Below are 25,910 nucleotides of genomic sequence, written 5' to 3' on the forward strand. Positions count from 1 at the left end.
AAGACGGTGGATGGATTTCTAATCCGAAGTATAGGAAACTAGAATTAAATTATGGTTCTCTGGGTCTCTGTCATCGCAGTTGCACTCTAAACTTCCACATCATCCTGAGTAGGACAAACACTTTTTCCCCATTTTTATTTGTCTGATAATGTTATCAAACCGGTGGTGTCACCGTCATTTAGGGACCCAAATGCCCAAAAGAAGGTCCAAAAACTAAAAAGTGCTAACTCGGAGTTTTAGACCCTTTGAAATGACCCCATGAAGAAAAAAAACTTAGTGGTGGGAGCTTTAAGACTTATGTGTTCACACTAGCGGTTCAAGTTGATTGCTGGGAGGTGTTGGTCCTACTAATTCTTAGATGTAGAGATTAGGAGCTTTTATGGAATTGGGTGCTAGGACTCGCCACTTCTACATTAGGTAGCTAGAAAAGTACGGTCCGGTCTTGCATGTCCAACGAACATGAATAGATACTTGCTTGAAACCGGGGTCAAGGACCAGAAGAAATCGTAGCCGTTGAATTTTGGGACTCCCATAGATCCGTCATGGACCTGACTTAACAGAGTATTTGCCAATGTAGATGAACTTTCATTCTTGAATGAACTGTTAAAACTGGGAAAGAGATACATACGTGTATGTATAGAGACTTTGTGGCTTGTGGGTCTCCTTTTCATACTTCAAAAAGGGAAAAAACAGGCACCTGAAAAGAATTGCCTTGTTAGGATTTCTAGGATTCTAATTGGGAAAGACCTCCATTAGTCCCTCTGGCGTTCGGTGTTGCTCTTTAGGACAGTAGGCAATCCCCTTTTTTATCTTTCCTCGCAATGAAAAAAGAAAAAAAGCAAATTTCAGATCTCAGGCCATTGAGAAAGCTAGCTTTTAAATCCCTCCTGAATCGAATTTCATTATTCTTGTTCTCACTACTGCTTTTACGTTGCTATTGGGATTCAAATCCTCCTAAATTTTTGGTGGGAGATGAAAGAGGAAGTACCCAAGAAAAAGAAGAACATTCCTTTTACAGTTGCCAAGGAAAATGCAGCTACACAACAGGACTTCCTGCTCTTCACATTTGAATATATAGGAAAAGGATCCTTATTAGGGAAAAAGGGAAAAGCAAAAGGGTCATTAGGGTTCATCTTTTAGGCCTCTATTTAACTCTTTAACAAAACGGGCTTCTTTAACAAGGCAAACATTATGACCAAAAAAAAAAACACAGGGGCAAGCACACATAATAGATGATATTTTGAATTTCTTGCATTGGAAAGTGACAAAAATGTTGACTCAAAACATCTTTTTTGCCCCTAAGGCGCATTGATCTAGCCTGCTATATTCAAAAACCAGGGAAAACTGCAGGTTTTGCTGACTTAGTTTTCCTGAAGTATAAATTGTACGTGGTCTATTTTGAGTGAAGATTTTGTGGGGAATTGGAGGATGGTAAGACCACCTTATCTTTGACTCTGTCTGCTGCTTTCGGCTCCTTTTGTCTCTTGGTGCAACATGTTGCCAAGCAAATTAATTCCACTCCCATCAAGAAGGCGTTTACACACACTTGCTCTGGCTGATGAAAAACATGGTCGACAAATTATTTCAACCTCTTCAGAGAATTAAGTACAAATTCATTATTATTCTGGAAGAAACCTTGGGAAAGTTACAGAGGATGATGCTGACTGGAGATTACACTGCAATGGTTCAAAATGTTTTTGCATTGATGGTGTTAAAATAGCATACCCTTTTTCGGTTTCTTCAAATAATCTCAACATTATTGCAAATCAAATAGAAAAACCTGCAAGTCAACGTTTTTTTAAATTAAATTTCCAAGCAATTGCTGAACTGAAACCTTTAAAAAGAATGGGCTAATACTACTAAAAACTCCAAATTGATACACTCGTGCCACATTTACCCCAAACTAATTTGTGTCATGAAAATCCCCAAACTGGTATATATTGCCGCATTTACCCCAAACTAATTTTTATGTCATGAAAATCCCTAATATGGTACATATATGCCATATTTACCTCAAATTGTGGTAAATTTGGGATTTTTTTGGAGTAAATGTGGCACGAGTGTACCGGTTTGGGGTAAATATGGCACGGATTTACTAGTCTGGAAATTGTTATAACACAAAAATTAGTTTAGAGTAAATATGACGCAGGTTTACCAGTTTATAGCTTTTGGTGGTATTAACCCTAAAAAGAATGAAAAAGAATTTAAGGGTGCATTTAATTTTTGTCTTCTTGGAAGTTTTCTAATACTTTCTTTCTTAGAGTATTTTTCAAGAATCAATATTTTTTTGTCAAAAGTAAATATTTCATTTATATATTAAAATTTCAAGATGATACATAAGAGGTTCAAAACAAAGCAAATTCTAAACAACAAAATAGAACAATAAAGTACAAACTGAATATCTGTTTTTGTATCAAAGCAGAACGAATAACAGCCGATCACCGATCACCGAATCTTGCATCATCATAAGTGATGAGCACACACCATGATCTCCTTCTTCAATAGTTACAGCTTGCCTAGTGGGCGGTACACGCTTAGATTCAGTGTCCTCAATACCATCATTATACGAAGATACCAAAAACAGGTTGAACAGACTCTCAAATCTAGATTGTGAGAGATTGAACAAGCACATAAACACCTTTAAGGAACTCCTAGATCCAAATTTAGATCGGGAGAAAAGAGCTCCTAAATCTAGATCTAAATCGGGAGATGAAAGCTTCCAAAACTCGGGAATATTGTATAACTATTTCCAATGTAGTATGAAAGATACACCTAGCTAGCAGAGAAAAGCATACTCTCAAATTAGATTGGGAGAGAAAATCTCAATTCGAGTTGAGAAAATGGAGCCTACTGAGAATTATTTCCCAGTCGAGGGAGCTTGGTTTGGAAGAGAAAAAAGGAACCAAAGAGAAGTGGGTGAGAGGAGAAAGTGGCTAGGATTTTTGAGGGAGGTATTAATTTTTCTCTATTTCATTGTTGCACAATTCTAAAGTATATAAGCATGAAAAAGTCTTGCACATAGAAGAGGTGCGTTCCGATTGAAAACATTGAACATGAAGTGTTCTTAATTAAGCTGCAGTTGTCTTCTACTTTCAATCAAATTCCTAGTTTTTTATAGTTCCCTAGAAACTGGAAAAACAAAACTAAAATTAAATGCTTTGTCGTTCAAGCACTTTTCTGTTTACACAGAAAGTGAAAATTGAAATTCGATCCCTTTTCTAAAAAAAAAACTAAGCATGCCTAGAGATATTATTGACAACTGTCTTCACAACACTAAAGTCCATCTACTTCAGAAAGCCACTGCTCATGTCATGGTCAATCTACAATAATTTCCTCCTAGCGCCCACCAGGAATTGACCAATGTTTGGCAATGTCACCCTGGTGTGATTTGATGTGTTGCTTTTCAACATCAGTGGGTGACGATTATCTATTGATTGAGTGAAGTGAAGGGCTAGAGAGAGAGAGAGAGAGGATTTTAGCTGATCATCTTACAGTTCAGTCCACCATCATGATGACAGAGAGGCAATTATTAGGTCATTAGGACCAATTTGACAGACCAGATGTGTCCTCCAAACCACAGTGGTCACCGCATTTGCTGCAAAAAAAAAAAAAGGCACTGAAAGAGACAAAATTTCTGCACACTTTGATAGTACTTCTTCTTCCTCAAAGATTTCCCAAACCCATTATTGTGACGTGCTCATGCTTCTTTTTAGTTTTTTAATGGAGTCATGAAACACAAAAAGTGCGAAAGTGCACCGGACATGCCCCCGACAATGCCACGGTGGCACCGCCACCATCTGGAGTGGATCCGCCGTGTAGGGAGTGTTACTGTCCGGCGGCTGCTGCTTGTCTGGACTTGACTCTCCGCATGAGCGTGGACTTTGCGTTTTTTATGGGAAAAATGACACAAACAGTCCCTAAATTTTGGCTCAATGTGCAATTTGGTCCATGAACTTTTAATCTGTTCAATGTCATTCATGAACTTTAACCCACTGTGTAATGTGATCCCTGAAATTTAGGCTAATGTTCAATGTAATCCCTGAACTTTTAATTTGTTCAATGTCATCTTGAACTTTCAGTACATGTTCAATTCAGTCCCTGAACTATATGAAAATATTCAATACAGTCCTTTCCATTAATTCAAGTTCATGAACTATGTTGAACATTTTCATATAGTTCAAGAACTAAATTGAACATGTATCGAAAGTTTAGAGATGACATTGAACAAATTAAAAGTTCATTGACCACATTGAACATTAGTCTAAAGTTCAGGGACTACATTGAACAAATTAAAAGTTCATAGATCAAATTGCATATTGAGTCAAAGTTCAGGGACTATTTGTGTCATTATCCCTTTTTGCTGAGATAATCAGTGGACTAAAACAAGATTTGGTTGGACTATGTGAAGATTAGCACCCAACATTGTGTCCACTGGACCAGACATCCATTCCCACGCTTAGCATAGATTATTGTATTTGTCAACTTAGAACAGTGAAAGGAAAATTATGTCGTCCATAGAAAAATTGCCAACAGACATTTAATGCGTAGACTACTATTAGTAAGGATAATTACAAGCACCTAAGTAAAGTTATGATTCAAATAGGTAATTTACTTCTAGTAAGAGAAAAAAAATTACTATTGACTTAGGTTAATTAGTACTTTGTGTAGACTATTATGAACCACAAGAATCACGCAATTTATGATGACAAAATGTAAATTATTACTTTGTGTAGACTATTATGAACCACAAGAATCACGGAATTTATGATGACAAAACGTAAATTATTGCTTTGTGTAGACTATTATGAACCACAAGAATCACGGAATTTATGATGACAAAAGGTAAATAACGTCCTCTGAAGAAAAGTTACAAAATTGTAAATAATAGATAAATTACTATTGGCGAGGATAATTATGAACGCGAAAGGAAAGTTACAACCAATTAGGAGTTTGGTTATAATAGGAGAAGGAAATTTATAACTAACTTAGGTAGATTGCTATATTTTGGAATATTGCGGACCATAGGATTTACGTAACTTACAACGACAAAAGCAAAATTACATCCCCTAAAGAAACTAAATTACTCTTAGTGAAGAAATTACGGCATTATGGGATTGAGATTGTGAGGAGATATGATTTGGGGCCGCAATCTGCGATTCTTACGAGGCATGGTCTAAGTCAGAATAAACAAATTTAATCTTTTGTCTGCAATGCAAGCTGTGATTGTCCAAGGGTATTAAATTAAGTCTCAGCGCGTGTTTGTTTCACCGAAAATGAACGACTTTAAAATTATTTTCCTAAAAAATGATTTCTTTTATTTTCCAAAAAGAACATCTCAACACGTGCATGGCATCTCTTTTTGCCATCCAATTACTGGTGAAATCGCAAAGAAGATCCTATGCAATATTTCTGCAGTGAAAAGCACAAGTTGCTGTCAACAGCATATTTATAAAAGGACTATGAACATTGTTGAATGAGGGCTAACGCTGTCGGTATTTGATAACAGGGCCGGTGCTTGCTCGGATATGAACTTCGTGAGTCGATTCTTTTAACGTATGTGTTCACGGGTTTAAGGAGAAATTCAATCTTTTGTCTACAATATGTACACAAGCAAAGCTTTGTAACCAGTCCTGTAATCAAATACCGGCGCTCGCCCTCGCCAGCCATTGCCGGTGCCGGCACAGGCCACGGTAGAAAAAGAAAGAATAAAAAAAGATAAAAATTCAAAAAAATTATTAAAAAATTCTATTTAAAAAAATGTCCACATCAGCACCAGTCATGCTATGTAGATTTAGGAATTTTTTGGTCCAATTGAAAAATTTAAGACTAATTTGATCTAATTGAAAGGTTTAGAACTAGTATCAATGCAATAGATTTAGGGGTTTTTCGGTACTTTTCCCAACTTGCAATGAGGGCATTCACGCTGCTATTGCTTATAATATGTCTCTAGCTAGTCCAATTGTTCAACCTTTGAACTGTTGATGGTGTGTGTCTTGATTTACACTATGTCATTGTCTTCGGTCTGGATGTCATCCACATCGACATGGTTCTGATACATTTCAAATACGCTGTTAGCGATGGGGAGTTTCTTTGCCACTGTGATTTCTAAATAAGCTCGTTTGCTCGAGATTTGGAAGCGTAGAGAGAGGTTAAGGCATTGGGATCATGGGCGATGGATCCAGGATCAAATCCCTTAAAGCATCCATCCCTGTCGTGCTCGGCTAGCAGGGTTTGCTGCCGAAATGAAATTGCTTCTTGAGGCTTCAGCCGTGTTGTTTTGTGCTATCAGATGCGACGCAGGGCTAAAAAGCGCGGATCATAAGATTTACAGGGTGAAATCTAATTTGTTAAATTTTTATTTATGCCCAATTCGACATCTATACACATATTGGATTCAATCTTTATGTGGGACAAAAGAGCTAGCTTAATAAAGAAAAGAGAGTCCCACATCGGCTGCTAGCAAAGCTTTGCTTGTGTACATAGCGTTTGCCATTGGAGGGAATGGTCGTGTTCGTAGAAAGGAGAGATGGTTGGCATCTCCCCTGACAGGGACGGGAACGGCCTTCGGGCCTTACCTGTTACCACACATCCGGTTAAGGCTACCCACCTCATGGTGGATCTATAACCCAATTTTTTTTAAAGACCTTTCAATCCTCAAGCCCAAAAATTAAAGAAGTTTCGCCATTCAAATTGCTACCCAATTTTTTTTTCCTCCATTTTTATTTTTTAGACCTTTGAATCCTCAAGCCCAGAAATTAAAGAAGTTTCGCCATTCAAATAGCTTGTAATACGAGAGAACTCACAATTGTTTCTTTTCTTTCAATATGAAGAAAAGGGGAGAGAAATTGTGAATAAGCGAAAGCCAAGCGAGATGAGGTGAACAGGACAGAAATCCCTGTTCTTTGCGATCCGCAATCGGTGCAAAAACACCATTTGAAAAGAATTACAGATTTCTCTCTCGAATATGTCAAAAGGGATTCTCTCATCTCTTTTCTGTAAGCAACTCTATACCCCCCGCCCCAACCCAAAGCTTTCTCTTTTTGGCTACAGCAGCTCTTTTTGGCCTCTAAATATGGAGAAACAAAGAAGAAATAAGAAGGCGCGAATGGGAAGAGACTTCTTCACCATCATTGCCCTACAAAATATTTCTACCCAAAGAACCTAAAATCAGAACGAAATGAAAAGAGCAAACAAGAGAAGAAAAGAAGAAGAAACATTTTGCCCCCAGTAGGCATTTCGCAATTCGCAGCCAGACCCTCCTAGGTTCTAGTTATACCCATCTCGGGACCATATTTCTACATAACCTACTCGATCCTCAGTGTTGGTTTTTTTACTCATAATCGGCTGGGGTCACGCCTTTGTTAACGCAGCTTACGCTTTGAGGCCGCCGATCCTAACAGTACCCGTTTGTAAAAAGGGTGGGCAAACTCAATTCTCCAGTCGCTCGCAGATGAACTGACTGCAACATGCGTTTGTACGAGCATTGCTGATTTGAAGATCTTTCCTTATATCGAGGTCAAAAATATTTTCCAGAAGATTTCCATATTCTTCCCTCAAGCGATATCACCATAACCGTGACATCATCATGGTACTTTCTTCGATCGCCTTGAGGAATGTCTAGCAATTCATGGAAGTCCATGCCTACAAAGAATACAGAAGATGCAGTTGGGTTATAAATCAGAGCAGTTAATCCAGATAACCCTGCAACGATCCATGTCTCGAAGTCCTTCATACCCAAGGGAAGTGTGAAAATGGTTTTTGCATCCACTTTTAGCAAACTTTTCTAAACAAAAACAAAGGGACTACTTGGCCTTCTAAGTAAACCCATTAACATACTACGGATTCTAATAACTGCACTGACAACAAACCAGAGGGAATCTTGAGACGAACAATTGAGAGCCAAGATGCAAGAATACTTCGTATCATAATAAAATGAATACTACGGTAAGAACTTAGTATAATCACAATGTCAGCGGCCTACTTTTGCCTCTACCCCTTAGAGGCCCTTTACCACATTCTAAGAAACAATTTTCTTCTTAAATGCAAAATGCCATAAGAGTCATACCAGCTTTCTTGGCTGCACGAGATAGAAGTTCCTCAATCAAGTGTTGAGCTGGATCTCCATCTGGAAACTTCTCCATAAAACTTTCTACATAAGCAACAACTTCCTGATTGCTCAGGTACTGATATAAACCATCAGATGACAGGATTAAAAATTGATCCCTTGGGTGAAGCTTATGGTGGCGAAGAGAAGGCGAGCAGGAGAGATAAGGTGCTGTTCCAATATATACATTACGAAACACTTCCAATACGGCGTTGTTCCATCTAGGCTGTACAAAACATACACATCGGGTTACAATCGCGTTCCTTTTACCAACTCAACTGCATAAAAGTTGGGGTATGCGGTGCTTTTACCAATTCAGCAACATAAAGGTCGGATCGCGTAAATCTAAGCCCACAACATATTAGCAAACCTATTCTGAAGAAGATGCTTCTATAACATGCAGCAATCTTGCAACATGAAGACACTTCCTTTCTTAGAATTAACATAAGCATAGGAATATTCACTCTTTTTCTTTATTTTTATGCCTAATGGTAATACAAATATGATCAGATTGATAAAGCATGAGACAGTTGTTGGAATTTGGGACGTTCATGATATAAATTAGCAATACTTCAAATATCCCATTCATAATTAAACTTTGATTTCAACAATGTAATGTTTTCAGTTTTTCAAGAAGAAGCTCATATAATTTTGGTACAAGGCAAAGTTCACAAAACGGATTTCACAATAGAGTGTGTGAAAGTAACCTGTTTCAGGAATCCTGCTCCAAATGCTCTTGTGACCTTAAGACGACCTTTCAATCTATCATTGACAATACACTGGTTGTCATCAGGGTGTTCATTTTTTATTCTAATTATTTCCTGCATATAAGAAAAGACATTGGTAAAATTCTGATGCTGATGCAATGACTTATAGAGGTTATGTCATACAACTCCTAGAAAATACATACTAGGCATAAATTATTAAAAAATAAAAAGATACAATAAAGCATGGGCTTGTCATACATGGTATTGTTAGATGCAAAATCCAAGGTTCTAGGGAGTTGCGCCATAAAAGAGAGTGCAACCAAAAGAAAATGTGCATTACAAAGCGGAAAAGGTTGCAATAAATTGGAGTCTGAGGTCAACATTTGCATTACATAAACCTAACTAAAATGATCAAAGCAAGAAACAAAACCAACTAGCTAAAGCCCAACAGATCCAATCCTAGAAAACAAGTCTAAAGCTCCATAAAAGGGCCAGACTTCTGATAACGAGTGATGTTATCTTATATAACGGCAAAACAATAAGTTGAAACAAAACCTTCACATTCTTGATTTCTAAGTAAGACCATGCATTGATAAACCGCTGACAACAAATGAGCGAGATCTCAATAGACAGTATTGAAGAGACGCAGAAACGAAGATTCTCGACTACATCACAAGGCATGTGTTGCTACGACTCTTTCACAATTTCAACATACCCACCACAATAAGGAGAAGGTATTTAATGTGATGTCCCACCACGTGGCAGCTATGTGTTGTAACAAGCCAATAAAAGTTAAGTATTTTCAACATTTAAGCACCAAGTATGATGAGATACACAACATGATTGTTCAGTCACACCATCAGCTGTGTGAGCGACAACACATAAAATACTTTCCCCACAAAAAGATACAACTCATTGTACTTTAGCAGGGACACTTCACCTCAAAGAGCATGCCATGCTGACATTTTATGGTAAATCTACTATTGCAAGTAATCATGATACTAAAAGTTAGAAATGAAGTGGATTTTGCTAACAAGTGCCTCAACAATCAATTAAGGAAACTTCACAGTTTTCACATGCATTGATTGTTCTCATGTTGTATTGATTGTTCTCATGTTATGCACAATTGGTGTATTGATAACTTATATCATTCCATACGAAGTATACATAACAAGTGCCCCCGGGCACTCACTAACAGGACGTTAGCGATATATCCTAGAAAACAACACCCTTATACACATGCTTCATTCAAAGAAATAAAAATAAAAGTTTTATAGGTTTTAGCGAACATAGTCATATTCCAGTTATTCGTTTGCTAAGCCCGACTGTCTGAATCCTAATAACATAGACTATCAGAAGCAAAGAACAAACTTCAGTATATTCCATCTTCTAGATCCAAATGGACAAGAAACAAAGTTCTACTGAAGCAACTTAGTCTTATCCAGCAAAAAAGGGGTTTTGTGAGTTCAAGTCCCTGAATTCAAATCCAAGAGAGACATTTAAAGTTAAATCAAATGACATTATACATACAAAAGCCTGAGCTGCACTGTTGCCCGTTTCCTGACATCTTGAATGACATTTTGAAGCTTAAAGCACAATTGAAAAACTCCCTCTCCACTACTATCGACACACAGGATTTAATATACACCATTTCCCAGATAGGACAGTTCAATGGGACTTTAGCCTGAATTTTGCCTCTGGCATCTGATATTGATATGATAAGGTATTTGAAATTTAAAACAAACAGTAGGTAAAAGCCAGAAGCAGAAGATGGTCATCTACAGATTTTGGCCAGTACTTTGGTCTTATGAATGCAAATACTAGCAATGTGCACGATATTGTAACCATGACTGATGGGATTATGTTTGCTAAAAAAGTAACGCAATTTAATGAGGAAACAATAGCTAGCGAATCAATTCAATGTCATCCTAGAGTTACGTTCTTAACTTATAAGGCGCATATCCCAGAGTCCGCTTAGGCTAGAGCTTCTTGTCATCCTTACCAATAATCTGCAATTATGTCAATTGCATGACTTCTTGAGTCTACCCAATTTACTCTCACAATCAACCAACTTACATATTTTGAACAGATATAGCACTATCAAGCCACAGACGACCGAGATGGATCAAAGAGAGGTGGACTATGGATAAACATCAAGTATCAGAACTTATGCATGACATCCACTAGAATAAATGCAACGACTAAATTATCCTTGGAATTGAAAAACTTACTTCTTCGATGCTGGTACTGTGATCAGTGGAGAGCTGCAACGCCGTCAATCTCACAGACTGAGCAGGGCCTTCTTTTTCCACCTTCTTATTCCTTTCACTATCCAAGGATTCCTCAACTATCCCCTCCATCGAGGGCTCTTTACCACTCTGCACTCCTGAGCCAATACTAGAGCCAACCTCTTCGGCCTCACTCTGCGCAACAATGGCCCGACTATCGCCCACATTCATCACATACACATCCTCGTCCCTCATCAACACCACCAACAAACACGAGCCCATTAATGCAAGCTCGGGATTTGTGTCAAGCACCTTATCAGTCATGTCCAAATAAGCGAGCTCCGTCACTTCAAGGGCCCTTGACATAGCTCTCAATACCAACTCATGCTCCACCGGACCCTCTTTACGCCTTCTACCACTTTTATTTGGCCTCTCCTCCACTCTGTTTTCCACCTCAACCTTTTCCTTCAAGCCAAACCGCCAAGGGAACAATTTTCTCACCTGTCCGTCCTTCGACAACCCATGTCTCAATTTCGACAAAAGCAACCACCTCCTATTCACGGCAGACCCTGCATTGCTCACGCTGATCGCATCATCCACAGAGAAAGCGAACCTCTGTGACCCCGAGAGATCCAACCCATCTTCAGTATCATCCTCAGCAAGAAACTCCCAAAGCCTCCTCCTCCTTATCTCAATTCCCTCAGATTGGAATGTCACTCTTTTCGCTGAACCCCTATCCGAACTATCCTGGTTTGAGTCAGTTTTAATCTCATCGATAGGCTTTTCTATTGATGGGTTGATCTCCTCTAATGTTGCTACATTTTCATTTACCACGTTCATTAAATTACCACCTTCCTCACCTTCTTCAATAGCCTCCCAAAACAAGCCCTGAAGCTCAAGATAAACCGCTCGATATAGATTATCCATCAAGAACTCGGGTGCATCGGGGCCATTGAACCCGTCGTATATCCCTACGAACAGCCAACCCTGCTCTTCCGAAACAACCACGTGCACCCGATCCTCGCCTGCCTTCCCCAACGCCCATTGCACATTCTCTCCCTCACTCCTCGCCACAATCGCAGCCTCGGCCTCGTCCTTCTCTGCGGCCTCCTTCTTCCCCACGAAATTCAGCACCGGCACGACCCAAGGCCCCTGCTTCTCTGCAAAATTCCCGTACAACGCCTTCTTAATCGACGAAATCCCCTTCCTCCTCCTCTTCTTCCTCACGTAAACCCCACCTAGCGGAGCTGAAAATGGGACCCGCCCGCTCCCGTCGGCTCCGGAACCAGCCTCCAGCGGCCCAGAGAGCGCCCCACGCTCGATCGGCCCAGACAGGAACAAGCCTCCGCCCCGTTCCATCAGGCCAGAGGCGGGCTGCTCCCCTCCACCGCGAGGCGCGGGCTGGAGCGGCAGCGCGCAGAACGACGACGTGCTCTCGAAGATATTCAGCGGACCTCCCTTCAAGCTTCCGACGCCGCCGCCGCCGCCGCCGTGCGCGCCCTCGGCGGCGGCGGCATCGTCGAAGACACCGTCCACCTGGACGACGGTCCTCGGCGCCGGCGCGTTCGCGCTGACGGAGGCGCCGGAGATGGCCCGGAAGCCGGTCTCCGGCCCGGCCCGGGCCCTGGCGGGCCCCGCGTCGTCGAACCGGAGGGAGTGGGTGGGGGAGACGAACCGGTCGCTCGGGGTCGGGGACAGGAAGCGGGCGGAGGATCGGACGTAGCAGAAGGAGTGGCCTAGGGTTTCGTCCAGGGGCTCGGCGGCGGCGGCGGCGAAGATCAGGTCCGCCTGGTGGCCGCCCTGGTCAGCCTGGTGCTGCCTCCGGTCCGTCCGGTGGTGGACCGGCCTGAAGCAAGAGGACCCGCTTCCCATCACATTTGAAAACCTCGCCTCGCTCCTCCTCCTCCTCCAACTCCTCCTCTCTTCCTTCCTTCCTCCCTCCCTCCCTTCTTCCCTTTTCCCTTCCCCACCCGCCGAGAAAATTTCAATCGGCTCGGGAGGAAAACTTAAAAAATTTTCCGGCAAAGTTGAAGAAAACGAGAGAAAGAAGAGAGAGAGAGAGAGAGAGAAGGAGAGTGAAGTGGGAGAAAGTAAAACAGAGTGCGAGGAGGAGAGAGAAAGAGGCTGTTCGGTATTTATACTAATTTTTACTCGACGGAGACTTTCGTGTCCTTACCTTATTTTTGTGCACCCTGTTTACCATTTCAATTAGAGGCGATAGGATAAAGAAATAAATGGACTTTTTTTTTCAAAAAAAAAGTGGGAAAAACGGTCTTTTTCTCTCTTTTTGTATACTTATGTATTTTGGGTCCCTTTGAAAATGATCGTGTTCGGGTTATTTTATTTCTTCCGATGGGTTCGCTACTGACGATATTATAAAACAAAATCCCGCCAAAATCAAACCCGATGCTTCGAGACTTTCGAGGGGAAATTCATATTTTAGGAACCGGTCGTTTTTCTTAATGGAAAGCTTCGGCAGATGGGTCAGTGTGTATAGCTTGCTTTTTTATCCCAAATGCGAAGAGAAAAAAAGGAAAATTAAAAAAAGGCTCCCCTGCTCGGATTTCTTTACAAATCTTGGTTCTGGTAATTTTATCCATTTACTTTGACAAAAAAAAAATTATCCATTTTCCTATGAAATATAATTGTGAATTATAGGGAGTTGTTGTTGTTGGTGGGGGCGGGGGGCGGTCATAGGTTGACCGTTACACCTGGGGGGGCGCTTCCCCGGGCGGAGCCCGTCCACGTCAGACGCCACGCGGTCGCCACCAGCGGTGGCCCACGGCGAGGCGGCGAGGAGGGGAGGGGGGGGGTGGGGCTGGCCACTTTTCCTTTTCCGGGAAACGCGAAAGGACGAAAACGGGCCTGGACTTCGGGGGGGGGTTGAAATGACGCATGAGTCCCGGGGAGGTGGTTTGGAGCGAGCGGCGGGGGCGGAGGGCAGGGGAGGGGCGCTTTTGTCCTTTCGCGCGCTCGGGTGCTTTGACCCCCTTTCTTTTTTTCTTCTTCTTTTTTTTTTTCCTTCCCCCGCCCCTTCTTCGGGCGCTGAGCTGGAGGCCCGAATTTGCCCGCGGCAACGTTTTTTGAAATTTTGACGCGGCTTGACTGTTTTGCCCTTTAGGTTGAATTCCCCGTTACTTTCTTCTCCCTGTTTTTTCCCTCTGCCTTATTCAACCCTTTCCTTTCCTTTTCCTTTTTTGTCAAAGCTCTATCGAGCTCAACGTCTCCATGCTTTCGAGAAAGATGCGTGCGGTGAATATTCCTTTCCCCTGCTGCGATTGGGTTGGCATCCTCTTTTGAAACTACCGTATCTTGCCGGATTTACCGCGACTCAAACCCGGCAAAGCCATAATTGATCGCGGCGAACAAGGACGAACCGGCTAAGTATGTTTTTTTCTTTTTTTTTTCTTGCCGAGCGTCCTCGGTGCAACGGTCGCTGGCTACGAGCCGTAGATGCACGACGCGTGTGCGGTTGCATGAGAGTCGGACGAAACGCATTTACTCTGGCTGACTCTGCAATTGGGTATTACTGTGTATTGCCAGATTTATCACGACTTAAACTCGGCAAAGTCATAATTGATCGAAGCGAAAAAGGACGGACCATATAAGTTTTTACTGGACGTCCTAGGTGCAACGGTCACTGGCTACGAGCCGTAGATGAACGACGCGTGTGTAGCCGCATGAGAGTCGGACAAAATGCATTTACTTCGACTGACTCTGCAACTGGGTTGGTATCCTTTTTTGAAATTACTTTGTATTGCCAGATTTATCGCAACTTAAACTCGGCAAAGTCATAATTGATCGCGGCAAAAAAGGACGAACCAGATGAGTTTTTACTGGACGTCCTCGGTGCAACGGTCGGTGGCTACGAGCCATAGAAGTACGACGCTTGTGTAGCCGCATGAGAGTCGGACAAAATGCATTTACTTCGGCTGACTATGCGTTACGGTTGTTTGTTTCAAAGGATCTTCTTCGGCTGACTCTACCTTATTTGAAATTACTATGCATTGCCACATTTACTGCGATTTAAATTCGGCAAAGTCATAATTGATCACGACAAAAAAGGATGAACCAGATAAGTTTTTCCCGGGCGACCTCAGTACAACGGTCGCTGGCTACGAGCCATGGAAGTACGACGCGTGCGTTGCTGCATGAGAGTCGGACAAAATGCATTTACTTCGGCTAACTCTACGTTACGATGGTCTGTTTCAAACGATCTACTTACGGAACGGTGCATCACATATCTCGTGACGATAAAAGTCTCATACGGTAACGATATTTTCTTTTTCAAACTCTTGTAATTTCAGCGACAAATAGGCTTGTTGCAATTACCGTAACGTCTCCATTTAGTCGTGTTATTTAACCAGATACATCGCAATCTAAATTCGGCGAAATCAATTTTAATTTGCAAAGAAAGACGACAAACGGGACAGCTTTGCGCGGGCATTCGCAATTCAACGGAACGTGACGCATGTCTATTTGCACGACAGAGTCCCACGTTACGGAGTTGTCATACCACTTTTACGTTTGAATTGTTCGTTTCGAACAATCTTCTTGATGAAGACCGTGCAGGGTATCTCGTGAATTGACCGTGTAAAGCCAATAAATCAGATCTTTTCTCTCTGATTTTTGGGTCCGATTTGTTATAGATAGATTCTCGTTAATGCCGCGACATTTTCTCCATGATAGTCCGATAAAATCGCAACCTAAAATCGACAAAACTCATCAGCAGGTGCCACGAGAAACCGCAAATTGAATCGCTCTGTTCGACAGTCCGCAATCCGACGATCACCGACTACGACTCTCCTAGTAAATTCACTGTCGAGAAAAGAAATAAGGAAGGAAAAAAAATGACTACTACAAATTTTACAAGCCACAAGAGCCCCCCCAAGCACAACTAAAATTCACGGGCTCGAGACCGTGGGCGCTATGGTCATTTCAAAATAATGAAACCGATTTTTCTTTTTTGGTCAGATAAAATAATAAAACTAATTTACTCGCCGTGAATCCCAAGACTTTTTTTGCCCTTTTTCTCTATCCCTCTCTTTTTTTTTTACAGTTTTTTCTCCTTTTCTTTTTTTTTTGTGCATGGTCTCGTTTGACCTTGAAAAGCCCAAAAAGCCCAGACGGAATCCACACATCTCCATCACTGCCCCTCACTGATCCCGGTCCGGGGGGGCCGGGATATCTTTCGCCTCGACGATGCGCCCCGCCCCGCCCCGCCCCGCCGCCGCTAGATCGGTGCCCCCCCGCCCAAAAATCCGACGGCCCAGATCGGCCCCATGGGCGGTAGCGTCCCTCGTGCACGACCGGTTTCTAGTCAAAGGGGGGCGCGAGTTCCCTCTCCGCGCTCGTCTCGTTTGTCGTGGCCCTTAGACTTTCCGCTCCCGCGTGATAGAACAATCCCGAAAATTATTAATAATCAATATAAAAAAAAAAACAACTAACAATCAAAAATTAATCCGTCGTCCCTCGCGCGTCGCGAATATATCGGGGCATGTCAATTTTCCCCCCGCATTAAAATAATTCCCAAGGGGCTAGGGAGGGGGGGGGGGCTCGATTTCTTTATTGAGATATTTTGTCAGCCGAGGGGAGGTATTCGATAAGTCCTACTGGGGATTTTTATAATTATAAAGTACGACGCGACGCGAAAAGTAAAAATTGGTAATGCTTATTAAATTCATTTATGGGACATATATATATAATTAATAAAAATATTTTATTCAATTAATTGTGTGGGAGTGTAGTAGTACTTAGGAAAAGAAAAAGGAAGGAGAGAGAGCGAGAGAGAGAGGAATTTATTTTGCATGTGAAGGCGGGAAGTTGGGGTTTCCCTGCAAGTCAAAGAGTTTGTTGGTGGCACCGATTCCTGTCGTTTAAAGCAAAACGACAAAGAGGCGGGGAGGCGTTCCGTCACGCGCCGGCCCACGCGCGTGCACGCCACTTCTTTCCGATATCAAAAACGAGTTTGGTTCTCCTTTTGTTTTTTTTTTTGGGGGACAAAGTGTATCGGTAAGGGAAATGATATGTTTAGTTCATCGAGCAAATAAGATATTCGATATTTGACAAGACCTTCCCGTGTGCTCGCCATTTCATGGTCGAGAGAAGAAATTGAGACGATTCGTAACTCGATCCTCGCGTATTTATCGAAGGTCCTAGTAGGGTTTGAGGATGAAAGGAAGGGCAGGAATGAATCGAATTGCACGCCAAATCAGGCGAGGGCGTCCTTGAATTTTGTAAATGAAACTAAAATTAACTTATAAGAAATGTAATTTGACACAAAAACTTCTCTTAGCATCGAGATTCAAATGTGAAACATGTTCTGGTGAGTGCACTGCTAGGATGGACGAACTCAATGGTTAAGTTCGGTAACAGGTTAAGGCATGCAATATCTCGACTGAGCGAATCCATAAGTTTCACAGATTGCGCACTTATGCACTCAAAATATCCCGAACCAACATAACGTTACAACCTTACACGCCACAAAATTTGAGAAAAAAACGACTCATTAAATTTTAGTAACTATGCTATAGTCCAACAAGTATTCATTAGGACAATAATATCATTTTCATTTAAAATGTTAGTCATTCCAATTATTTTTGCCATACGGATGCTTTTTTCTCATTTAAAACTTCTTTCATTTCATCCGCTTATAATGCAGTCAAGAAGTACTCATATCGACTTATCAAAACTCTAACTTAATTAACCTAATGCTCCCTAGTGAATAAAAATGAAGGAGATTTTCTCCAAAACCTCTACCATCTTTCGTTATCTATCATATATCCTAGTTTATTCGAACTTTGTGTTTCTGCAGAGCACAAAGCAATAGCAGAAAATTCGTTCAAAAAGATAATTTCACGGGTCACTTCTCACTCGTCATGCCTTTTCAACTCTTTAAAAAAATTTCGACAAAAAAAAAACTCTTTAAAAGTTCTGCTATACGCAAAAACAAAAGGAGAAAAAGAAAGAAAAGAAAAAAAAAAAAAAAGGCCGTTGGGTGGACCGTGGACGCACGCGCCGGCCTCCGTGTCCGCGGGGTCGCGTGGGGGATCAAAAGCGGGCTCGGGTGCGAGTCAAAAAGAAGTTCCCAAAAAATTGTGTTTTCTAGGGGAGGGCGGGAGGCGATCCGGTGCGGCCGACCCCAGCGTTGCCGCTTCTGTGGGCCCCACGATGGATCGGCCGGTCAACGACCTCGGTGGACAGGAAAGGATTTTCGCGTGGGGCCCGCTTTTCTGGGGCCCACAAACGCGAAGTCATCCTTGTCGGATTTCTTTTCTGTTTTTTTTTTCCGTGCATTTAAACGTCAAAAGTAGTAAAAAAGAAAAAAGAAAAAAAAAAAAAGAAAGCCCTTGCACTCGAACATACACTAGTCTGTTTCTTTTTCGTGGGAAAATATGATAATTTTTTATTGATTTTTTTTAATTCTAGATGGAATTACCAACAACTAAAATAGAGCCATTTTATTTTTATTTTTTTTGGTCAAAAGAGCCATTTTAATTTTGCATAAATAGAGATTTAAGGTTGGTAGTGCTTTCACCTTGAAGACACTTTTCCACATGATGGTGTTTTTTTTTTTAATATTGCTTATCCTCATAGATTTAATTTTATAACGTTTAATCTCATCATCATAGATGCTAACTTCAGGTGTTCGAGTATCCATGTTGAAACCACCGGCTGGTAATAATGCAACACGCCCACTCACATATTCCTTAAGCTTACGAAATATATCAGCGATCGAAAGTACTAGCGACATCTGCACACCTCATTATCATTTTTGCACGAAAAAAAAAACCAAAAGATCAAAGTCCTGTGAAAAATCGTTCTCACAGAAAATGCACAGAGAATCAAAAGCTCAACCGCGTTCCGCAACGATAACTCGTCCTCGTTGTTACTCTCGGCGAAGAGAATTCTTTTTCTCAAGAAAAAGACTTTTTTTTTTATCGAAAATTACACTTGAAAGATACTCAAAACTCTGAAATTTTTCACATCAAATTGTATAGAGACCATCATTGAATTTGTCGAAATAAAAAAAAAAGTACAATAAAAAAACGATGGTTGCTATTTTACGCAAGGGGAAGGACACATTCGAAAATAATTTGAAGTGGGTAAAACTTGAGGTGAGTGAGAGTTGGTGAACAATGAACATAGGATAAGGCGACGCATTGACCGCAGCGCGGTTGACTTTTTGCTTTGAGGTTACGTGCCGTTGAGGATTAGCAGTGCAACTACCACTAATAATAATTAATTAGTCACCAAATTTTCTTTTCCAAGTATGGAAATTTATCGGTATGATCTCCTTTTCCATTCGTAATAAGTGTCGTGCATTGACAAAGAAAGAAATTCTTTCTTAGGCTAATATCATGAAGAAACTCCGAAATGGTACACCTGTAACATATTTTTTCCAAATTAATTTCTTGGCCACAAAAAAATCCAAAACCGGTACATCCATGACAATTTTACCAAAACTAAATTTTCGGCCATCGAAAACCCCAAAAAGGTACATATGTGACAAATTTACCCTCCGTTAAATTGGATTAATACCACGAAAAATCACAAACTGGTACATTTGTGACAAACAGAGATAATACCCTAAATTGGTACGCCCGTCAACTGTCATGCGTTATCCAACTCAGGAATTTGACTGTAAAATTTAACGGAAACTAGCAGATGGTAAACTTATCACAGGTGTACTGGTTTAGAATTTTTTATAGTAAAAAAATTAGTTTTGGGTAAATTTGTTACGGATGTACCAGCTTGAGATTTTTCGTGATATTAACCCTTCTTTTTTTTTTTTTTCATCTTCACAGTGCGTAAATAATTTTTTGTAGATTTTCGAGTGTAGGAAACGATGGGGAAAAAAAAAGAAGAATCAGATAAAATACTATAGGATTCATTTTCCTGGAGGCGAAAATTAAGAATTATTGCGTAATTTTCTTTTTTCTTTTTTCCTACCCCTCTTAGGCCGGTGTGGTTTCGAGTGTACATTGATTAGTACCATGATTACTCGGAAAAATTGAAGGTACGTTTGGTTCTAACCTTGCGACCTAAGTCAAGTCGTTCGATATGAACATTAAAATAACACTCTCTTTGAGTCGTGACCAACTTTCAAATCCTCCTATGGAAATAAAGATATGTGCTTTTAGACTCGAAAGCACCTACTAAACTGAGGAAAGAGAATGAGATTAGTGGGGGGTGGAAAAGAAAATTTTGTTTAGCAGCATTTGGACTTTGTGTTTCATCATTTGTCAATAACAACTCAGCATGGCGAATCTTATATTTTGAAATCTTGTGGGGAAGCCCAAAAATAATAAATGAATAAATAGATAAATAAATTAGTTAAAAATAATAATAAAAAAAATGAATTGCTTGATCCCCACAAGATGTCAATGTCTTCCCGAGTTCAAAACGTTGTTTACTTGTTTTTCTGTCTTGTGCGAAAAGTCTCCCACCTAACGCACCTTCCGTTCACATTGCCCATGGTTTGTCTTTGTGCTTGACCCAGATGAGATTTTGTCAATTGACCCAATTTCATCACTCTTCAGATAAGAACAAGTCCTTCTATGGATATACATTTGATATGTTACCAACCCTTTAAAGTTAAGGGGCCGCGGACCATTCAAGTTGTGTCTCTATGTTCGCGTCGAGAAAATTTGTATCTCATCAACAACCGGTGCCGTTTTTCTTGCGGTAAGTCGTGTCGATTTGGAGACCGGTCTATTTGTGACGCGTCATAAACTAGGGTCGTAAGAGATCTCTTTTCTTGCATGGCGTCGCGTTTGAGACGACGGGCCCGGAAATTTACTGCCGCCTCCGGCTTGTAAGTTATGCAATAGCAGAGCAGATGTGCGATCCCGGGTTTTTTGGCCAGGTATGCCTATGAGAAGAGCGTGTTGCATGCTGGAGAGGGAACCTATCTGATCAAAGGGGAGGGGCTGAGTCAATAGTGACAACACAGGAAAAGGGGGGCACAGTTTCTATCCCGATTGCCCGGTTCTGATATTGACCACACACAAGATACATTTGCCCTCTGCCATATGCTACAATCCATCTGTGACCGGCCAAGAACACATGCCTTCACGACAATGCTCTTTTTAGAGCAACAAGCTGTACATCTTAATTCTACGCCTTTTGGCCCGACATCGATAACGTCGACAACAACCAAAATCTGGGTTCGCATGCATAAGTGGCAAGACATTTGCTAAATGCGGGAGTAGCTATAATCTCTTCCAACGATACTCAGAGAGTAACATACTCGCTATCCATGGGACATGATAATGGCTTCAATATACAGGTCCTCGGCACTATGGATATGAAATGGAGTGAATGGTATAGGCCAGTACTAAAGCGACAAACTAACCACACCAGGAACAGATACTATAATCAGATCGTCTTGAGCACTAAAGAAATGCTTTTAAGACGAAACGTCTTACAAGAGAAATTTTCTTAGTTGATCGGGGTGCATGCGGGCCCAATGCATCTTAGCCCTTGATTTTGGTGGGTCCCACGTGATCTAAGGGCCGGAATGCACTAGGCCGACATGCATCGGATGCACCCAAGAGCGTCTCCTACAAAATGGCAAGCGCCCGTAAAACAAAGGAAGAAGCCACGACCGAAAATCCAAATGAGGAGGATTGCTGCCAAAGGATGGTCCATCAGCAGCACATATAGTCAGCATTCTATAATGTCATGGGATGGGCTTTTGCTGTCGTTTTGAGATCTGTCCACAAGAAAATTTTAAGGTTTTGGATAAAGTATATACCAAGAGGTTCTCATTCCCTTGGTTACACCAAGGTCCTGTTGCACGCTCCAACCCTTCATGATTTACGGTAGTCACAGTTCCACAAAAAGTAGAAATATGGCTTTTTGGAAAGACAAAGTCTTAAAGTGCAAATGACATTGCTTTGGTCAATGGTTTGTCATGCTCGGTTTACTGTATCTGCGCAACAATTGAAACGGGACACACTTGGCTGTTATCTGACATCTTCACAAAACTGAGCTGCAACGGCGTGCAATCTTCAAGTCAAGATTTGAGCAGGATTACATATAGGAGCTCCGCATGACAGGCTCAGATTTGCCCCGTCCGTATGCCTCTATCAAGACGGTCCGCATTGAGAGTTCCAGGAAGCTCTCTGAAACCTTCATTGAAGATGGAGTATGCGCTGCATTCCACATTGGACAATATAACAGTGTTATTTAAGAGAGGCTTATCTTACTAGTACAATTCACAGAATAAAATCCAGAGGGGAGAGGACATGGTTGAAAATTCGTGCAGACTAATCGGACTATTAGGTATCATTAGAAGGGGATGATAGGCTGTGAATAGCCTCGACAATCTTCAGCAATAACATAATGTTATACTACCATGCATGCTGAGGAGACGTCTCCTGTATCAGAAGATACATAAAATGATAGATGAATGGCAGGGATAGACATTATCATCAAACTATTCTACCTTAAACAAAAGCGAGTCACATTTTATTCAATTTTTATCTCATAATGAATTGCAAGTTCTTGGAAACTGGCAAAGAGTTGCACGGAGCTTAAACTAAGCCAGGAGCGTTGTCAGCCAAGAGAATGACATATATTAGCAAAGCAATACAAAGGCAGCATGTACCTGAGGTCACCGGATTGCCGTTTCCCAAGATTCAAAAGAATTATCGCAAATCCAGTGGCAAGTATCTGGTACAACATTGTATCAAAAGCAATGAGTCGTGTCATAAATCTTAATCTAAGTAATATATAAATAAGGTAGAGACAGGCCAATCCAGATCATATATTCTCAAAATGCTCCAGCATGATTGTTCATTTCCCTTAATACAATCACAGCTGCATAGCCTTGTGGAATGAAATCAACAGAGGCAATTTGCTACCACTCAATTCAATTTCTTGATTTAACCAAGCCAAATGTGATAACCAGAAGTATGAAATTAAGAGAACGGGATATTTCACTTTAATACTTTCCTGTAGAATTTTCACAACTTCTTTATCACAAGTAAAGCATAGGAGAGTAAGAAACGGATGTCATTAGTCACAATCCAGGATCGACAAAAACCAGACAAAGTGAACTTACATATAAAGGTCCGAGGTCCCATCTATAAGCAACAGGTGCCAAGATAAACCACAAGATCATAAAGGCCCACGTCTTCAGACTCAAAGTAAAAATTGCCATCAAAAGAATGTCTGAAGTGGAAAAAGATAAAACAGTGAATTAGCAGACTGCCGCTTCAAAATTCATAATCGCTTGAGAATATGCTTACCAGGTAGCTTCAACTTGTCATGTAAAAGGTTGAACATTTTCCTCTTCCACCAACTAGATGATTGAGGAAGATGAAACTTCTAGAGAACAAAAAGAATAGTTAGCAAAAAAATTATAAATTCTGCACTATTATGCCAAATGAAGCTCAACTCAACGACGGTATCACTGTGAGCATAATTGACATACCAAATCATCTTCATCATCATCAGTATCTACTCCGTCATGAGAATGTTTAACCGGTGCCTTTGGTTTCACAGCAGCGATTAAAGAATCTGGAGACGAAATACAGAACAATTACTGTAGAACAGCTGAAAATAGAATGCTTACACATTCCATACTATGAAAACCCATGTCAGGAAGATTCAAGAAGATATTTTTTAAACTTTAGATATTAAGAATCACCGACATGTTCACATTTAGAAGTTTGTCTGATATATAGTAAATTATAAGAATGATAGCCTCAAAGGAAAGATCTATACCACCGTCTACGAGTTCCACACACATATCATCTCCATCCTTTGTGCCATCCAGTACTTTCCCTCGCAAAATAAGCCTCAAATCTCCAATTGGTAAATGACTCTTTTCAGCAATCAGTTTCCTTAGATCATGCACCTAAAAAAAATGGAAGCACGCATGAACATTTTTTAAGGTACGGCCTTGAAACCAAAGATTGCAGCCCAGGAATGAAGGTCAAAAAATTATTATCAGTGAAACAAACAACAGAACAAAACATCAATACTTTTCATGCAACACAAGCACCGTCAATTCAAGGATGTCCATAAAGCTAGAAGCAATGACACTACACAACTCGTGTAATAGGTGAATAATTCTAAATACCCAAAGCTTCGAGAGAGAGAGATCAAGAAATTTACAAGAGGCAACCACCTCTATAACATGGTTGACGGCACCTAAAAGTGCAAAAAATTGATAAATCCAAAATTTTCATTACCATAATCAACCTACTCAAAGAAAATTCTACGATACTGTCCATCCATTTTTCAACCATAACCTCCTTATCCTGACGGTTGCTCCCTGCTCTTACGGCAGTTCGCTGCACTCCATCAAATTCAGCTGAAAAGGAATGGAGTAACTTGAGGCATGCACCCCGAGTGATTTCTGAGATGGGTGATTCAACTTTAGAGCAATCGACACCGAGTTTACCCTCGATTAGCTTGTTAAGCATTGTTGGCACAGTTAAAAACTGTAGTAGATTTCCGAAGCTAACAATTAGCTCAGCTAGCCAAAGTACTGAACACCCCGATAATCAATCCGACCGCATTCGCGGGGGGATCGCACGATATGAGAAAAGAGAGGCATGCCATATCACAAATAGACCAATAAAAACACCAAAAGGAAAAACCTATCTATCTCACTGAAATTCTACTCTACAACCCACAAACAAGAAGGACTTTCCACAGTTTTCTACATAAACAGCATCACAAATAGGATTATCCTGGACAATTCACAAGCTAAATTCGACACCCAATAGGCAGAAACTCTAATTCCTAAGACAGGAAGCTCCGACAGATAAATCCATGCGAACACAAACAGATCATCAACTCACGAAAACACATGTTGAGCTCAAGTCAACTCAAAGAATCGAGACACAGAGAGGCAAAACTGCAAAACTCAAAATGGCGTACTTTAACAGGTGAAGGGACGGGGAGGCGAGATGGGCGAGCGGGGCCGATCGTTCGAAGGATTATCACGACCTCCTTCTGCTTCAGCTCGTCGATTTCCTCTCCCATGACTCCAAGACACGCGATTCTGCGACTCTCCGGCAGATCCCAGCTCGAACGAATCGTGCGATCGTTTCACCAGTTCGAGGAATGCGTTTCGACGTTTCGCCTGGCAAATCAATCCCAAAGGAAACGCCATGGACCAATTTTTGAGGACGGGGCGTATATCATGAGAAAATTGGTTTAAAGTTGACGCCTTTCTTGGTCTGAGCTGCTGATTTTGGATGGCCCAGAGCACCTGCAAAGTACCAATCTTGAAAATGGTGGTGGGCTTGGAGAGGAGAGTTGAGCTTGGCAAGGCGAAACCTTTTTGCTCACGACCCGCAAAGCCCAATTATGAATGGTGCACTGGTAGAGGTCTTATCCATCAAAAGTTCAGCTTTTTCGTTCTCAGTTGATGCTCACCTGCCGGCGTCCGGCGTCCGGCCGCTGTTCTTGAAATGTCGACACAGTGGTAACGTAGATGGGGCCTCTCGAACACAGGCCAAATGTCCTTCGGAGTTAGCAATTTACCGAAAATTGACCGGATTTCACTGGAGAATATTAATGGCGGTCCACTATATTAAGTGATTTCAAAAACAAAATTCAGTGACTTGGTTATAAATTCCCCTAAAATTTGAGCCATCGTGCTACATGATTTGAGATGATCCATAACTGGTTTTGGACTACTTCACAGATTTAAATTTGGATTCAAATGTCTAATATTAGAAAAAAGGAGGAGTTGAATCACTTTGATCAGAATGTGGTGGCTTCAGAGACAGCACGAGCGGTGACATAAGGGATGTACTGGATAAAATAAATGGTGAGGAAAAAGCATAAACCATGAAATTAAAAAAGGAAAGCCGTTGTACTTATCAAGATAAAAAAGGACTAGTG

At 41.1% G+C, this 25,910-nt stretch overlaps 2 protein-coding genes and 1 non-coding gene across 4 annotated transcripts; 1 reads left to right on the forward strand and 2 right to left on the reverse strand.

The window, feature by feature from the left end:
* Positions 1-6,507: 6,507 nt before the first annotated feature.
* On the forward strand, positions 6,508-6,637 carry LOC130140108 (U6atac minor spliceosomal RNA). Its single transcript, XR_008818107.1, has one exon. It is a non-coding gene; the product is annotated as a U6atac minor spliceosomal RNA (small nuclear RNA).
* Positions 6,638-7,204: 567 nt separating this feature from the next.
* Positions 7,205-12,965, reverse strand: LOC130140053 (protein phosphatase 2C 29). The gene is made up of 4 exons (XM_056318402.1): positions 11,043-12,965; positions 8,812-8,925; positions 8,066-8,330; positions 7,205-7,641 (listed from the first exon to the last, which is right to left on the reverse strand). The coding sequence occupies exons 1-4, from the start codon at positions 12,909-12,911 to the stop codon at positions 7,517-7,519; spliced, it is 2,373 nt and encodes a 790-aa protein (XP_056174377.1). The 5' UTR covers positions 12,912-12,965; the 3' UTR covers positions 7,205-7,516.
* An 8,792-nt stretch (positions 12,966-21,757) lies between these two features.
* LOC130140007 (uncharacterized) lies at positions 21,758-25,285 on the reverse strand. 2 transcript variants are annotated; one of them, XM_056318173.1, is made up of 7 exons: positions 24,939-25,285; positions 23,775-23,907; positions 23,482-23,567; positions 23,297-23,372; positions 23,110-23,219; positions 22,654-22,718; positions 21,758-22,198 (listed from the first exon to the last, which is right to left on the reverse strand). In XM_056318173.1, the coding sequence occupies exons 1-7, from the start codon at positions 25,041-25,043 to the stop codon at positions 22,105-22,107; spliced, it is 669 nt and encodes a 222-aa protein (XP_056174148.1). In that variant the 5' UTR covers positions 25,044-25,285; the 3' UTR covers positions 21,758-22,104. The 2 variants fall into 2 exon arrangements, with proteins under 2 accessions (XP_056174148.1, XP_056174147.1); XM_056318172.1 differs by having other exon boundaries at positions 23,297-23,375; positions 24,939-25,266.
* Between the last annotated feature and the right edge of the window lie 625 nt (positions 25,286-25,910).

Source organism: Syzygium oleosum, unplaced genomic scaffold (assembly GCF_021117445.2).
Source record: "Syzygium oleosum isolate NSW1041296 unplaced genomic scaffold, Sole_v2.1 Sole_v2.15, whole genome shotgun sequence".
Classification (NCBI taxonomy): domain Eukaryota; kingdom Viridiplantae; phylum Streptophyta; class Magnoliopsida; order Myrtales; family Myrtaceae; genus Syzygium; species Syzygium oleosum.

What these genes read in the sequence shown, in the direction of transcription:
- LOC130140053 (XM_056318402.1), bottom strand. Translation starts at nt 12,911, where the DNA reads ATGGGAAGCGGGTCCTCTTGCTTCAGGCCGGTCCACCACCGGACGGAC. An exon ending in ACAGTACCAGCATCGAAGAA is followed by an intron (nt 8,926 to 11,042) that starts GTAAGTTTTTCA and finishes TCTTATATGCAG; the next exon opens with GAAATAATTAGAATAAAAAA. An exon ending in GAGCAGGATTCCTGAAACAG is followed by an intron (nt 8,331 to 8,811) that starts GTTACTTTCACA and finishes TGTTTTGTACAG; the next exon opens with CCTAGATGGAACAACGCCGT.
- LOC130140007 (XM_056318172.1), bottom strand. Translation starts at nt 25,043, where the DNA reads ATGGGAGAGGAAATCGACGAGCTGAAGCAGAAGGAGGTCGTGATAATC. An exon ending in TGTGGAACTCGTAGACGGTG is followed by an intron (nt 23,568 to 23,774) that starts GTATAGATCTTT and finishes TTTCGTCTCCAG; the next exon opens with ATTCTTTAATCGCTGCTGTG. An exon ending in CGGCAATCCGGTGACCTCAG is followed by an intron (nt 22,199 to 22,653) that starts GTACATGCTGCC and finishes TGTGGAATGCAG; the next exon opens with CGCATACTCCATCTTCAATG.